The sequence below is a fragment of the Hemicordylus capensis genome, chromosome 2, assembly GCF_027244095.1.
Source record: "Hemicordylus capensis ecotype Gifberg chromosome 2, rHemCap1.1.pri, whole genome shotgun sequence".
Lineage (NCBI taxonomy): Eukaryota > Metazoa > Chordata > Lepidosauria > Squamata > Cordylidae > Hemicordylus > Hemicordylus capensis.
Genome location: NC_069658.1, coordinates 418,166,059 through 418,182,937, shown reverse-complemented (window position 1 = coordinate 418,182,937; position 16,879 = coordinate 418,166,059). Strand labels below are relative to the sequence as shown.

Sequence of the window (16,879 nt, the reverse complement as noted above, 5' to 3'; positions counted from 1 at the left end):
GGAGAGGAAGGCTTCACTCCACCTCAAGAAAAAAATTGGGGCACTGCAGCATGGACACAAGATGGTATTTTCCTCCCTCTCTTATAGTTGCTCTGCAACATGCCAGAGCAAAAATGCAGTGGTCCTTGGAACTGGAGGAGTCTTCCTAAGAACTAGTGTAATGCAAATACATTACTGCAATGCAAATAAATGAGAGTAGGATATCAGAATGACAACAGAAGTGGAAAGAAAAAATCCCCCTGGGTCCTACATGATGGTATCATTGCTCCCTCCCCCCCCCCTCCGGCCCGGCTCGCAGTGGGAGGTCTCTCTCTTCCCCCCACAACACCAGTGCTGATTTTTTTCACTACCCTGGCACCACCCTACTATCACCAAGTTCAGTAAGCAGACAGTGGGGAAGGAGGCTGGCAGGGAGGAGGTGAGGAAGTTCTCGAAGCTGTCTGGATTGGCTCAGTCAGTGACTCAAGACTTCTTGATTCTGTGGTGAAGAACTCAAGTCACTTACGAACTAGTCTGGGGAAGAATTCATCCTAAGGAATCCACCCATCGGTGCCTTCAGTTGACATAATCATCAAGAGGAGCCAAATCTCACGCTCCAAGTTTCAGTCAAGCATCATCTTTCATATGATGTTTGTTCTGATTTGGTACTGAATTATGTGAACCTTTTTCTCCAGTGGTAATTTTGTTAGCCACCTTGAGCATGCCAGTGAAGAGGCAGGATGTCTATCTAACACAATTAATTAATTGGGTGAATAAATAGTGCCTTTGGTTGGCTGAACACATGACTCATATCTAGGAAGGCATTAGCAAGGGGCTGGATATCTGTAACACTTGGAAAGAAGTGTGGATGTGAATGCCAATTGGACACATGAAAGATCTCTGTGGGAACTTATAATGTTTTTGTTTCATTGACCTGATCTTGGCCCTTTCTCAGATCTGCTAGAATCTGAAACAAAAGTTGAAAGTAATACTTTTTCTTTGCAAAGCAATAATAGTCATGGAGTAAGTAGGAGAATCAGGAGTAAGCAGGGAATCTCTCCTCCTCCTCATGAATCTTTCTATGTGGGGAGTTCCATGTTCCAATGTTCCATGACATGACATTCCACCCCCCACCCTACCCCATTCACAGGTATTGCTCCGAGGAGTAAATAACTGTGGGTGAGAAATCAGATACAGTAAATATAGAATGCACAAGTTTTAAATAACCGCAAGATAATAAGCAATGAAATGCAATTCAAAGTGTATAGATGAGAGTTCAACATCTAAAGACTGCTGAAATCATGTCCAAGATGGTATGCTTAGGCATTATTTTGGTAGGAACTAGGATGCTCGTAACAAAAAAATTGAAACACTTAAAACGATCTTCTTACATAGTTGGTACAAGGAAATAGGTTTTGTGATGACTGTATAACATATATCAGCAATGGGCAGGACAGCTATATCAGCTATGGGCAGGACAGGTGGGTACAATGATCTCTTTTAAAACACACTGGAATAATAATAAACTTTATTTACTTTATATTAATAAAAATTGTTAGATTTTGAAACAGCTGTTCATTTTCTTTTCATGAAAAGTGTAGTTATAAGACTGAGCCAAAATTACTTACATAGATTCACATTCATTTTTGTAAGTGCCGAATGGTCCCCCTTCCACCAATTTTTTTCTATTTCGACAGTACTTATTCAGTGCTATTCAGCAACATTTTGTTCCCCCAGCAGCTGTTTCTTCTTGGTGCTGTTTTCTTCTTCATCTTTGCCCTCTTTTGCCCTGTGCTATTCAGTATGATTGGCCGTGGCAGTGATTTTGTTGATGATGTCAGCACTCTATCTGAAATGATAACATCATTGATGCTCATAAACAAAACTATGCAATCGATAATAGGTTCAGCTGCCTTGAATATGATAATTTCAAAACCACTATCAACATTAGTGGACTTTGGCACAACCCTAATCTAAAAAGCAGTGCTGGCAAAAGGTGTTGGGGCCCTTTGGGCAAGATGTCCTTCATCTGGGCCACAGTGGGCCTTCCCTGCAGTGGGCCTTCATTTTCCTCACCAACATTGCTATGGGCTATTTGCTTATCAAGGAGAGTTAATGAGGAAGCAAGGAGTGACAGCTACCCTTCTCCTCCTCCTCCTCCTCCTCCTCACTGCCATTTCACCCTGTGGCTCCTCCACTCTGGCCCAGACATTGGAAGAGCCCCCAGGAAGCAACAGTGAGGAGGAGATGCAGCAGAACCAGACGACTCTCGAAAGTGGGCTCCTAGGCAGGGCTCCTAGGCAGAGGTCTCAGCAGGTGAGGCTGACCCTGTTAAATAGAAATGCATTTGAGTCACTGAATTCATTTCTTTACCACTGATTAGCTACATGACCTTGGAACCTCCATTCAGGCTATGTTCGTAAATTTGGGGCTTTCTGTTTTTTCTTTCATTGCAGGGCCGAAGCTATTACGTCCGAGTTTCTGCTTATAACATGAAAGGCTGGGGGCAGCCTCAGACTTCCACACCCACCTGTGCTTCTCCTTCTAGTAGGTTTTCATCTCTTTAAATCTTGACTGTTAGTGGTATTTGACCACCATTTTCTCTCTTTAAAAAACAACACTGAGTGGTAAAACTGACTATGAGATGAGGTAAATGGACCTGGCAGCAAGAAAGGAAATGTTTAAAAAAGCAAAGGATGACTTATTAAATTGACATGTACTGTTTCCATTATGATTGGTTGTGTATTTGACTCTGTGTTAGGGATGTGCAAAACGTTTCAATGTCAAAACCTTTTGACTAGAAAATAAATGGGTTGTTTCAAGAGTTCTGTGCTCGAAACAGAATACCCTCTAAATAAAGGGCCTGTTTCAAGCTTGAAACAAAACATTTTGATTCAAAACGTTTCAATGTTTCAAGCGCCATTTTGGAGGCCTGTTTTTCCCTTGCTGGTTGGTTTTCTGGCACTGGCTTCCAATTGGCTTGCAGTCTCCTTGCTTCCTTGTTGGTTTGTTATCATACAAATCAAGAGTTTTCATGGGCAACTGTTCCCCTATTGGCTGGGGGAAGGGAGGAGGGAACACACAAAAAGGGAGTTTCAAAATGTATTCAAAGGAACTGGGAGGCAGTGATTATAATGTAATTATAACTCATTATAACTCATATAATGTGATTATAACTCATTATAATGAGTGATTATAATGTGCCATTCTTGAGGAGGATACATCAGGATAGGAGGAAGGAATCAAGGAAGGTTTGGTTTTGTGGTCTTCTGAGTGATTATAATGTGCCTTTCTTGAGGAGGATACATCAGGATAGGAGGAAGGAATCAAGGAAGGTTTGGTTTTGTGGTCTTCTCTTCTCAGCACTGACTATAATGTGCTGTGCTATTGCTGCTAAACTATCTGGTTTTGCTGGATCTCAGATTGACAAAGGCAGAATGTGGGTGCCTTCCTTCCTTGAGTTGTGGTTTGTTTTGTTTGTGAGATAGTGTTGTGGTGAGAATGGACAGTGGCAGTTCTCTTTCTCTCATGTTGTGTAATATTTCTCGGTGATTGTTGTGATGTTGTCTGACCTTGAGACTAACTTGAGCTTCATTCATTGCTCTGGTCTGCTCTGAAATCTGTGTTACAAGGTGTACTCAGTCAAAATGTGGCTGAAGTTGCTCTAGTTGAGTTTATGGCTTATGAGTAGCTTGTTTAAAAAACATTAAAAAGAGGTTCAGCATGAATCTTTCCCTAACTTGGAGTAGGAGTGTGCAGAACCAGTTAAAATCAAATCTGTTCCAATTCAAACAGGTCAGGTTCAAGTTCGAACCATACTGGCTTCCCAAAAGAGGGGGCCAAACCAAGTTTGAACCAAACTGGCCTTGCTCGATTGCCCTGCTTGCCAGTAAGGATTCCCCTTTACAAGCAAAGGGGGGGACCCAGTCTAAAAAGGGGTTCAGAGGGGGATGAGCAAAAGGCCACCTTACTGGCTGTGGCAGGAGGGGCAGCTGTGGCAATGGCTCCTTGCGATGGTGGGGGCAGCTCCACAGTGGTGGCCCCTCTTGAATTTGTCAGCACTCCCCCACCCCCGCACTGCAGGCCAGTGGGTGGCCCAGTTCCAGCCTCTGTGAATGCATGGAGGCCATTTATGTGACTTCCACACATGCACAGAGGCCATTTACATCACCATGCAAATTGTGTGGTGACATAAATGACCTCTGCGCATGCACAGAGGCCAGAAAAGGGCCACCTGCCAGTCTGTGGTGCAAGGGGAAGTACCAGCGGGGCCAAGAGGGGCCGCCACTGCAGACCCTCACTACTGCCGGGGAGCCACCACCGCAACCAGTAAGGTGCCCTCTTGCTCACCCAGCTGAACACCCATTTAGACAGGGAATCCCCCTTTGTTTGTAGAGGGGAATCTTTACCAGATTCCCTTTACAAGCAAAGCACTTGAACATGGTCGAGCCGGTTCAACCCAGTTCAACAGCACAAATCACCGCTAGTTCTAAAGAACCGGTTCACGGACCAGGCAGTTCAGTTCTAATTTGGTTGCAATTTGAACCAAACTGCTCATGCCGGTTCCGTGCACACCCCTAACTAGGAGTCCCTCTGGAAAATGTAGGATGTCTTAGGGTTCTGCTCAGGCAAGAACCTGAAGAACGTGTTGTGTATTACCCAAATAGGCTTAAAACTCCTTTCACTCCTGTGGTCACTATTCTTGTCACTAAATTGATGAATAGATAGAATTGCTCCCTTTTAATTTGTATAAAGTGAACTTTTTATTTAGTTGGATTTTTAACTTGAATTTTCTCACATAGAAAATAATATTAATTGTTACTGTATGTCAGCTATATTTTATTGGGCATATTTTGTTTGTTACAAGGTGAAATCATCCTATAGAGATTAATAAGAAAATTCATCTTTGCTGCGATCTATTGAAAGAGGAGTAGTCAAGTGACTCCTCTTGTGTAATTAGGTTGGATCGGTTCCAGCTCATGACTCCTGAGGATGTGGATAAGCTGCTTGGAACCGTGCAGCCTGCCACCTATTCTCTTGACCTTTGTCTGACATAGTTTATACTGTCTGGCAGCGGGGTTGTGGAAGGCCTGGTAGATATTATAAATGCTTCTCTGAGGGAAGGCAGGATGCCTTCCTGTCTTAAGGAGGCAATCATTAGACCTCTTCTGAAGAAGCCTGCATTGGATCCCTTAAAGTCAAGCAACTACAGGCCTGTCTCTAACCTTTCATGGCTGAGCAAGGTAACTGAGAGGGCGGTAGCCTCCCAGCTCCAGACAATCTTGGAGGAAACTGATTATCTAGACCCACTTCAGACTGGCTTTCAGGCAGGCTATGGAGTGGAGACTGCCTCGGTCGGCCTGATGGATAATCTCCAATTGAGAATCGACAGATGGCCTGCAGAGGCGTAACTAGGGAAATCGGCGCCCGGGGCAAGCACTGAAATGGCGCCCCCCCCCCCGCCCCCCCACATACTACATTATACTTAGGTTTTTCCTCACAAGCGCCTGCCGCCGCTGCCAAGCCAGGCCACTGACTGGCCGCCAGGCGCCAGCAAAGCAATGCGGGGGGGCGCAGGCGGCGCGGAAGGGACCGCTCGTGGGGAAGGGGGCACCGACGCGCTCCCTTGACTGCTGCAGCACTGCTGCACTGAGCAGGAAACATTTGTATTAACAAAAAATTAAAAAAATTAAAAAATTTGGTCATGGCGGCGCCCCCCATGTAACCAAAAAAGATGGCGCCCGGGGCACGTGCCCCCCTGCCCCCCCTATAGTTACGCCTCTGATGGCCTGACGGATGAACTCCAACTGGGAATTGACAGAGGAAGTATGACTCTGTTGATCCTTTTGGATCTCTTGGCGGCTTTCAATACTATCAACCATACTATCTTTCTGGAGTGTCTGAGGGGGTTGGGAGTGGGAGGAACTGCTTTATGGCGGTTCCGCTCCTACATCTTGGGCAGGTTCCAGATGGTGCTCTTGGAGTCTGTTGTTCTTCAAAATTTGAACTTTTGTTTGGTGTCCTTCAGGGCTCCATATTGTCTGCAATGTAGTTTAACATCTACATGAAACAGCTGGGCGAGATCATCAGGAGATTTGGTGCAGGGTGCTATCAGAATGCTGATGACACCCAAATCTATTTCTCCATGTCAGCATCATCGGGAGAAGGCATAACCTCCCTAAATACCTGCCTGGAGGCAGTGATGAGCTGGATGAGGGATAACAAACTGAGTCTGAATCCAGATAACACAGAGGTACTTACTATGCGGGGTCGGAACTCGGGAGATGGGTTTGATCTGCCTCTTCTGGATGGGGTCACACTTCCCCAGAAGGAAAAGATACACATCTGGGGGTGCTTCTGGATCCAAAACTCTTCCTGGTGTTCCAGGTTGAGGCGGTGGCGGTGCCCAAAAGTTAACATTAGAACATAAGAACAGCCCTGCTGGATAAGACCCAAGGCCCATCTAGTCCAGCATCCTGTTTCACACAGTGGCCCACCAGACATCGCTGGAAGTCTACAGGCATGAGCTGAGGGCATGCCCTATCTCCTGCTATTACTCCCCAGCAACTGGTATTCAGAGGCATCCTACCTCTGAGGCTGGAGGTGACCTATAGTACTCCGACTAGTAGCCTTTGCTAGACCTCTGCTCCATGAAGTTATCCAAACCCCTCTTAAAGCCATCCAGGTTGTTGGTTGTCACCACATCTTGTGGCAGAGAATTCCACGTTGATTATGCATTGTGTGAAATGTCCTAAATTTCCTAGCAATCAGTTTCATGGGATACCCCCTGGTTCTAGTGTTATGTGAGGGGGAGAAAAAATTCCCTCTATCCACTTTCTCCACACAATGCATGATTTTATAGACCTCCACCATATCTAGTAAACCAGGGGTTGCTGGTTCAAATCCCCACTGGTATGTTTCCCAGACTATGGGAAACAACTATATCGGGCAGCAGCGAAATAGGAAGAAAGGCATCATCTCATACTGGGCAGGAGATGGCAATGGTAAATCCCTCCTGTATTCTACCAAAGACAACCACAGGGTTCTGTGGTTGCCAGGAGCCGAACCGGCTCGACAGCACACTTTACCTTTCTCATATCTTCCCTCAGTCATCTTTTTTCCAAACTAAAAAGCTCCAGGTTTTGTAGCCTTACGAAAGGTGCTCTAGGCCCCTGTTCATCTCGGTTGCCCTCTTCTGCACCTTTTCCAGTTCTACAATGTCCTTCTTTAGATGTGGTGATCAGAACTGTATGCAGTACTCCAAGTGTGGCCACACCATAGTTTTGTATAAGGGCATTATAATGTTAACTTTTTTATTTTCAATCCCCTTCCTAATGATCCCTAGCATGGAATTGGCCATCTTCATAGCTGCTGCACATTGAGTTGACACTTTCAACGAGCTGTCCACCACGACCCCAAGGTCCCTCTCTTGGTCAGTCACCAACAGCTGAGATCCCATCAGCGTATACATGAAGTTGGGGTTTTTCGTCCCAGTGTGCAATCACTTTACACTTGCCAACATTGAACCGCATTTGCCATTTTGCCGCCCCCTCACCCAGTTTGGAAAGATCCATTTGGAGTGCCTCACAATCTGTTTTGGATTTCACTACCCTAAATAGTTTGTCATCTGCAAATTTGGCCACTTCGCTGCTTACCCCTACTTCTAGATCATTTATGAATAAATTAAAAAGCCCTGGTCCCAGCACAGATCCCTGCGGGACCCCACTAGTTTTTAATTTTTTTCAGACAGTTTAGAACATAATCTATTCTCACTTCTATCTGACTCAGTTCTTTAGCCTCCATCCCCGAAAAGACTGGTTTAGGAACAGGTATATGCTCAGTATCCTCTGCCATGAAGACAGCTACAAAAACTCATTTAGCTTCTCTGCAACCTCCGTATCCTCCTTAATAATCTCTTTCACCCCCTCATTGTCTAACTAGCTGATAGAAGTGTCTTCTATCCACTTTGGCTGTTACTCCAGCTGCATCCATTTCTTGAGATAAACGATCTCAAAACAGCGGTACTTATGCTGGTAATCTGCAGACTTGACTACTGCAGTGCACTCTGTGGGGCTGCCTTTGTACATAATCTGGAAATTGCAGTTTGTTCAAAATTCAGCGGCCAAGTTGGTCTCTGGATCATCTCAACCATATTACTCCAGTTTTGAAAGAGGTACACTGGCTGCCGATAAGTTTTTGGGCAAAATACAAGTGCTGGTTATCCTATATAATAAAATGCTAGGATACCTGCGTCCGTGTCTCTGACGGGCGTTTTGCGCATGCGTGGCTTCTGCGAATGCGTTGCGGTGCAAGAGAGCCCGATGGCGGCCGTGGCGAGGCGACCAGACCCGATGGCGGCCGCGGCGGGGCGACCGGGCCCAATGGCGGCAGCGGACACACTTGGCCCCGCCGGAGACGGGGACCCGATGGCGGCTGCGGCCACGCCAGGGCGACCGGGCCCGATGGCGGCGGTGGCTGCGGCGGGGCGACTGGTCCCAATGGCGGCGGCAGCCACACTCGGCCCCGCCGGAGACGGGGGGGCCAGAGGAGAGAGAAAAGGAACCAGCCCCGAAGGTCTTCTAGCGCCTGTTATTGCAACGGGCCTAATGTGACTAGTAACCTATAAAACCCAAACAGCTTAGGACCTGGGTATTTGAGAACATCCTCTTTGACATGAACCCCACTGCGCATTGAGATCATCAGGAGAGGTTTGTCTGCAGTTGCCACTGACACGTCTGGTGGCTACTCAGGGACAAGCCTTCTCCATTGTTGCCCAGGAGCTTTGGAATGCACTCCGTGCTGGAATAAGAGCCTCTCCATCTCTGATAACTTTAAAAAAGTTATTTTTAAATTTTTTAAATTGTTGTAACATTTTAACTTTTTCTGTTGTAATTTGTATTTTCTTATTGTAAACCGCCCAGAAACGTAAGTTTTTGGCTGTATACAAATATGTTAAATTGCGGGGGTGGGGGGTGGGTGTAAAGTTATAGGAAGCTTCTGTATTGGCTTACAAGTATCTCAAATGCAATCATGAATGGCATAATTTCTACATGCTGTTTTCCTGTATTGTGGGGCATTTTCTATTAAATTATTATTTGTCCACCATTTAACAAAAAAGACATTTATTTCTTTTCCTATTGTGTAATGGTAGAGTACATCATTTCTAAGTAAAAGCTCTGAGGTTCAATCCTTGGTATCTCTGGTTTCAGGGATCTGGCTCAGATTTGTATGGATGAGAGAGATATTTGCCTGAAATCTTGGCAAGCTTCTGTGAGTGTAGCCATTATTAGACTACTCTAGATCAGTAATTCAGTGCTCCTGGGCCAGGTTTACTCCCATAGGTTATGATAGTTGTGGCAACAGGAATTGTAGGAAGGCCACCTTGGGGCTGGAGTGGAGATTGTGGCCCACCTTTCGTTCTTGAAGTGGCCTTCATGTGAAAGTAATTGCTGGCTTAGAGGGGCTAGAATGACTATCTGATTCATTCTAAGGTGGCTCCTTACACTCTTTATTTAGAACACAGAAATAAAGGGATTTTGCATTTTACATTCCTCAGTGAGAATGGATAGTACTAGATCAAAGCAAGTTGCTTTGATTAAAGCAAAGGAGCCAACTCTGGAGATTTCACATTCCATATCTATCGATATATAAAGCTGCATGGGTCTCAGTTACTCACTGACCTGAAACTCACAGACCAAAGCACAAAAGATAGACTCATGCTGAGGTCGTTCTCACAACCAGCCCTACCGGGTAGTGGAGCTATAGGTTTGGTAGGGCTGGTTGTGAGAACCTCTGGGATCGCTCCTAATCCCAGTGTTCCTCCGCCAGATAGCGCAGATCGTAAGCCTGGACTAAAAGTGAAGTAGGAGGACACTTGCACACCTCCTACCTCACGACCTGGTCATGTGAAAGCTTGGGCTGCCAGCAGCCTGAACTTCCATAGAGCGGGGGACAAGGATTCTATCACACCATGCTTCTCATGCGGTGCATTGTGAGATATGGGAGGACACAGCCTGCTTCCCCCCTGCTGCCTCGCCACTCCGGGATTGCTCAAGGGCCGGTTGTGTGGGCATGAGGCATGGCAGAGCCCAGGAGCAGGAAGGATCATGTGGGGGAAGTAGAGTCCTACCTTCCCCCCCAGCCCTCCCCAGCTCCAGCTTGTGTGAATGACCTTGCCATTTTACAGGTAGGTTCCAGACCTAGCCCTCACTACCAGAAAAATAAAAAACCCCAGAAAATCAATTGATTTCCTGGGAAATGCAGGAAAACGCTCCTATTGGAAAAGCATGGGGAATGCTGACTTCCAACAAACTTTGGCAGCTTTCTTGAGTACTTTTACAGACAGGAAGTCCAGACTCTCACAAAATTATGAAGAAACAAACAAGCTATACTGTTTCAGTTCACTAGATTTCTGTCTGTGTCGGATTTCCACAAAACACGGGTAACAAATTGAAAAACACAAAGAAATTTGCATATCTCTAGATATCTTTTCGTTTATCTATCTCATTCAGTCTCCTAGAATTGGTCTTTTTAGGAGTTCTTGGCAGCAACATTATTACATGCTTAAAGCAAATCAGCTCTTCTGGTCATCAGCTAGCAAGAAGTGAAGGGGGAGTGCATGATCATTTCATGGTACAGGAGAGGAACGCTTGCAAACCAAAAGCCCTTTTACTAGTATTACATAAGAACAAGGTTTGATCAAGCCGAGCAGCTACAATACAATCCTACAATGCCGTTATATCACAGAGAACCATTGCATTCATTGACACTGCACTCATTAATAATAATAATAATAATAAGAAGAAGAAGAAGAAGAAGAAGAAGAAGAAGAAGAAGAAGAAGTAAATTTTACATATTTGCAGTTCATTTGGTACAGTAGTTAGTGTTCCAAACACTATTTGGAGTGGGGGGGAGAGCTTTAGAAGTATTATAAATGAGGCCTGGGACTGCTATTTTGTGTGGGCAATTTTGCTTTTCTGCCCTACCATAATAGCATCCTACTGTTAGTTATTTTTCATGTAATATGATTCACTGGTAAAATTGACTGTGTGCATGCTGACTTCATTTATAGAGATTAGTGTGGTAATGTGTTCCTTTTATTATATTATTTGTTGCTCTTATTATATTAGGACAATTTCATAAGCTTAAAAGGCTAATGAGTGAAATAAAGGAACTGCATTGACACCTGATAGCTGAGTAATCTTCATTTTTCATAAACCTTCTCAAATATGTTCTGCTCACATATACTAGCACAATTCCAGTATGTTTGAGAAGGACTATGCAGCATAGCTCTGAGATCCAAATGATGCTCCTTTTTGCACTGCCATGACCTTGCTCCCTTCAAAGGGTTTTATGTCTGACATTGTTGGCCGTCAATTTGTATTCTGCATATCTGGCACATTTAACATGAAAAACTCTGCTTAGTTTAGCAATTAGGAAGAAGAAAAACAAAATATTAGCCTCTTGTGTTATCAATCTCCCCTAGGTGCTGGCTATCTGAATGTATGAAACTGCCTTATATTGAGTCAGACCTTTAGTCCATCTAGCTCAGTCTTGTATTCACTGACTGGCAACATTTTTCCAGGATTGTAGGTATCTGAACCCAGGACCTTCTGCATGTAGGCACGCTGATAGTCTGGATTGGGTTGGCCGCACCCCTCTCACACACGATAGCCTTCCAAGCCTTGGGGCCTGCTTGGCTGCTGAACTCTCGTATCGGATAATTTTATGTTCATTTTTCAAATGGTGAAAGATATACAGCCCTTTGCAGAAGCCAGGCTGATTATCCTTCCTTCGCAAGGCTTGTCCTTCTCTAGGCTTCTCCATGCCAGCCTTACTCATGCTTTCCACCACTCATTTACCTCTGACACGTTCAAGCTAGCAGGCTGACACTTTCCGCCCACCCCACTCCAGCAACCTTTTAAAATAACGCTGAGCTCAATCATCTTTCTGCAAAAACTGAATAATTCATCCTTTGCTCTTTATTTTCAACTCCTCCTCACAGCACCCAAAGGGGAAACCAGGGAGGCTTGCCAAAAATTCTCTTGGGCAGCTGAGAGGGGGCTGGAATAGTGCTCTTTGGGGTAGCTATTTTGGATCTGATAACGGCTGCAGGCACCAGAAGGCTCATTAATAGGTTTCTGTGTGGACCCTGATTAGATCTCTGATTTAACTGTGCTCTGTGTTGTGTGGTGAAATACCCACGGCTATCTCTTGCGTGTTCCTTTGGACCTCATTATGCAAATATTCTGAGACGCTTGCCTTTTAAAGGGGGATTAGACAAAGTCATCATGGAGGGCAGGTCTATCAGTGGCTACTAGTCTGGGGGCTATAGGCCACCTCCAGCCTTAGAGGCAAGGTGCCGCTAAATACCAGTTGCAGGGGAGGTGCTCTGCCAGTGAACTACAGTCCCATCCCGACCAATTATTTATCAAGACAAAGTCCCTGAGCTGCACTTTTCTGGCCCTATTTGTTCCAGGGAAGTGGTGGAACCATCTGAGAAAATTATCCAGTGTTTACCCTCAGGAGGAATCCTGAATTTCCTCTTTAGATTTCATTTTGGAGATATTTTGGTTCCAGACCTCATCCCTAACTATTGCTTGTCAACAAGCTTCAAGCTAATTGGTTGCTGGACTAATTAGCAAACTTGGGGAATCCAAGCTGGTTTGTAAAAGGAATCAGCAGCAGACATGTTGGTGTAGTGCTTGAGGTTAAGCTCTGTTCCTCTGGCTTTTCATCTTTCCATGTTGTCTGGGATGTTGTCTGCCTAATCTAATTTTGGACTTGCCTGAGTCTTCCTCATCTGTTCTTAGGTGCTGGAGACCTCAAACTGTGTCCAGTAGGAACCCTGGAGTTCTGGTCTTTGTTTCCTTTGCTTGGAGTTGTTGTTCTTTGTATCAGCAATGTACATGGTGCTCTACGGAGTGACACTGTTTTAAAAAAAAATCTGCAAAATCAGCAAAGAGATTGGTGGCATCTTAAAAACTAACAGATTTATCATGGATATATGCTCTTATAGATCAAAGCCCACTTTGTCAGATCCACCAAAAGTTATGGCGCAATAAATCTAAATCTATTATATGCACTTGGGTACTGGTGTATGTGCTTGGGTACTCCAGTTTGTGATTTGTGTGGGGTTTTGTTCCTTGGATGAGCTGTAGCCCATCGTTTTGAGTCCATCTTGCTGGCTTGCCCCAGTGTATTCTAGTCTGGGTAACATAGTGCAGTAGGATATGGGTTGTTCTTGGCTACAGTTTTCTCTCTATATGTGTATACAAATATACTTATATGTATAGAGATGCTTATTTTTCTTTAGAAGATAGGTGTGAATTATTCTACACATATATGCACATTCTCATATTATCAAGCCTGTTTTATAGATATGAGAGACAGAAGCATAGTCCACTAGCTATCTGTTGGTGGCACCTGCATCTATTTTTTCATATTCACTAGATTATGAAAAAGTACTACAAGGACACCTAAAGTGCAAAACATAAGCCACTGAAGAAGACTAGTTTTGGTCGACCATATTTAGTGTGTCTCTAGGGCATATGAAAAAAACCTTGTTTTGGAATTCATTATTATCTTGAACAACAATAAGAGTTTACATGGCTTCATCTCTTTTTTGGATTGGCAAATTATTGATCACAACTTCATTCCTATTTGAACACTGTGGACCCCATTTTAGATATTCATTGTCCTCCTTTCATTGCTGAGTTATTTCCTTTTGGAATTTTAGTACAACTCTGGATATTGATGAGATTGGACTTTGGATATATCCTACTAATAATCATAGGATTCTACCACATAGGAAGTTTTTATGATTTTGTGGTATTTTAAGTTTTAGCTATTGGTGTTTTATGCTTCATGTTTTTAATAATTGTTTATATAATTTATAATAAATGTGCCAATTATATAATTGTGAATTTAGGTGCATTATACTATTTTTATAGTAACATTATTAGATTCTTTGTAGATTGTTGTCCCCTTTTTTGAATCCAGGTACGCTGGTTTGTGCTGCTTGGCCAAACTGCCAGTGTAACCCTTTTGGATGGGGAGTGCATTGAATTACTTTTGGCCCTGCTGGATTGCTGTAGGGTAGTGTCTGTGAGGGAGAGAATTCTGATGAGAGACTTTGTAAAGAAAAAGGAGATCTTGAGAAGATTAAGAAGGAGAAGAGTTTGGTACAATAAGAGGAAGAACAAAGGCTGAACAGCTGAAGAAGAAAAAAGAACAGCAACTATCTCTCCAGCATCATTCACTCAGCTAAAGAGTCAGCAACAGGAGCCAGGCAAACGCGGGTCTAAGAACCACAGAGAAGCTTGAGGAGCAGCTGCTTCACCCATCCTGTATGGTTTATATCAGCTCCCAGAGTGCACATCGGACTCAAACTTCCGATGTTGGGACAGCCTTGTTGGCATTGGGTGTGTCATCCAAACTCACCAATGCTGGCATATTTTGCTTGCAGTCTGAAAACCAACCTTTGTAATCAACTTCAAATCTTGGCTACAGATTTCAGCTCCGGACAGCAAGTAGGGCAGAATATGCTGACATTGGCAAGTTCAGACAATATGCCCAGTGTCACCAGAGCCCTCCTGACATCAGAAGTCAGACTCCTGCATATGCTCTAATAACCAGCGGTATGGCCAAGCCACTGATTCTTTGTGATGTGTGAAGCCACCCATTATACCCAGTCTTCTCCTAGAATTAGCCTTTGCCTGATTCCGTGAGCTAACAATCAATCTACATTATGCATTTATATCTAAAATGTATATCCCACCTTTCTTGGAAATGATTCAGTGTCTCATGTTACTTTTATCACTTAAGACAGCTGGAAATAGCTTCTCATTGCTGAGTTTTCCAAGACACCAGCATAAAGTGTAATGCAAGTGATCTGCATAGTACTTCTGCCTGCCTACCAGGGAGAGTTTGCATGCTAGCAGACAGCCACTGCCAAGCACATAATGCAGAAGAATTACCTGGTGCCTAGTGCTACATGTTGATCAACTTGATGACCAATGTGTGGAAAACCCATCACACAGAGGCCATTTCCAGCTTCCTTTGCATGATGAAGGTAATGGTGAGACCAGCCTATAAGATTAAATGTACTGATCTATTGAAAATAGTAAATCATTTGTCAGAAGCCATATTTTTCCCCCCTCTAAATGACCAAACATTTATTTTAGCTACCTCAGGGCATAGCCATTTGTCTTTCATTTCATTATATAAAGCATAAGGGTCATGCTCGCATAGATATCTTCTGTTTTCATATGATTTTGATCCATCTGTCTACAAAAGAGCTGCATTTCTCAGAAAACATCAAAATTGTAATAGCCTCCTGGTGCTTAAAAGTAACTGTTGACAAACCATATTTTACATAACTCAGAATGGGTTAGAAAAGTCAGAAAAAGATTGAACCGCCAGGGTATCATCCTGGCTTCCTTAGTAGCAAAATGGTAGAGGAATGGGGGAAAGGGCTATTTTATTTTCCTGGAATGTTGAGCCCTTCCAATGGAATATTGGCCCAGGAGCTCATAACGTAAACTAACACTGCATGCTCCATTTGAAAACAGCCAGCCAGTTGGTGGCTCTGAATACCTTCACATAGTCTGTGCCAGCGAAGCAGAGCCAATCTTGCTGGCTTGCGGATGAGTCTGTCAATATGCAAACATGCCGGCAGCACGCTTTTATTTACAGAGCTGTGGTGGGTTATTAACTTTATTCTTTTAAATGAAAAGAAGTGTGAAAAATAACAATTAAACTTGTTTCAAAAGAGAGTGTAGAGGTCATGATGACTGTCATAAATCTAACCAAAATTCTCTCTCTGTGCTGACTGAGAATTTCAAGAAGGGGTGGAGGAAGGGCTTTGCTAGGGGATGGTGAAGACTCTAACAGCAACTAATAGCCAATAAGAAGATGCCAACAAATTATCACCGAATAGAAGGCATTTGACATAAGAAACTCATTTGTCAGTACAGTGCCAAGCCTAAGACCAAACTACACATTGCGTTATTTATTGATTGATTTGATTTGATTTGATTTGTATACCACCCTTCCAAAATGGCTCAGGGCGGTTGACAATTAAAACACACCACTAAAACAGTAAAGAGCTAAAACAAATTAAAATATATATATAACAATTAACAATTAAAAAACATTTTAAAACAACAATTAAACAATTACAGTGATTAAAACCCCCGAAATCGGGTTTTGAATTTTAAAATAAACCAGAAATTAAAACCCCCACAATTTAGGAAGCTGAGAAAGCTTGGGTGAAAAGAAGGGTTTTCGGGTGTTTTTTGAAAATTGACAGAGATGGGGAGGATCACATCCCAACAGGGAGCGCATTCCACAATCACGGGGCAGTGACCAAGTCTGTGTCGCCACCAAACGAGTTGGCGGTAACTGGAGACGGACCTCCTCAGATGACCTCAATGGGCGGTGGGGCTCGTAGTGAAGAAGACGCTCTCTTAGGTACCCAGGGCCTAAACCGTTTAGGGCTTTGTAAGTTATAACTAGCACTTGGTATTTTGTCCAGAAACCTATTGGCAGCCAGTGTAACTCCATCAGTAAAGAGGGCCTTAAAACTGAAAGTAAACAGGAAGTGTTCCCTTTATGTCACAAAGCAGCATGGGGAAGCCCAATCCAGGTCAGACCTGTGAGGCACAGGGAAGAGGTTAAACTTTTCCCACTGTGCCATTTTCCTTACAAAGGTTGCCCCTGAAGCAGCTCATCGAGGCAGAACTGTGCACTATGCGTTGTAAGAGACAGGCCTGCCACTGAAAATGGCTGCTCCTGAAAATGGCCAGCCCATACTCTTTCCCCTTTGCAATACAGTATATCATCATCACACTGTGCATTCCCACTCCCGCTCCACATAATTGGCTGCTGGTGGTGGAGG

The 16,879-nt window shown here is 43.9% G+C and overlaps 1 protein-coding gene across 11 annotated transcripts in view; it reads left to right on the top strand.

Annotated features, from left to right (window-relative positions):
• The window catches only part of ANKFN1 (ankyrin repeat and fibronectin type III domain containing 1), a 376,151-nt gene that overhangs the window by 284,081 nt on the left and 75,191 nt on the right, over positions 1-16,879 (top strand). For all 11 annotated transcript variants that reach the window (XM_053301930.1, XM_053301921.1, XM_053301928.1 and 8 more), the window contains one exon: positions 2,436-2,526. In XM_053301930.1, the coding sequence (XP_053157905.1) occupies positions 2,436-2,526 (91 nt within the window). The remainder of the gene's footprint in view (positions 1-2,435; positions 2,527-16,879) is intronic.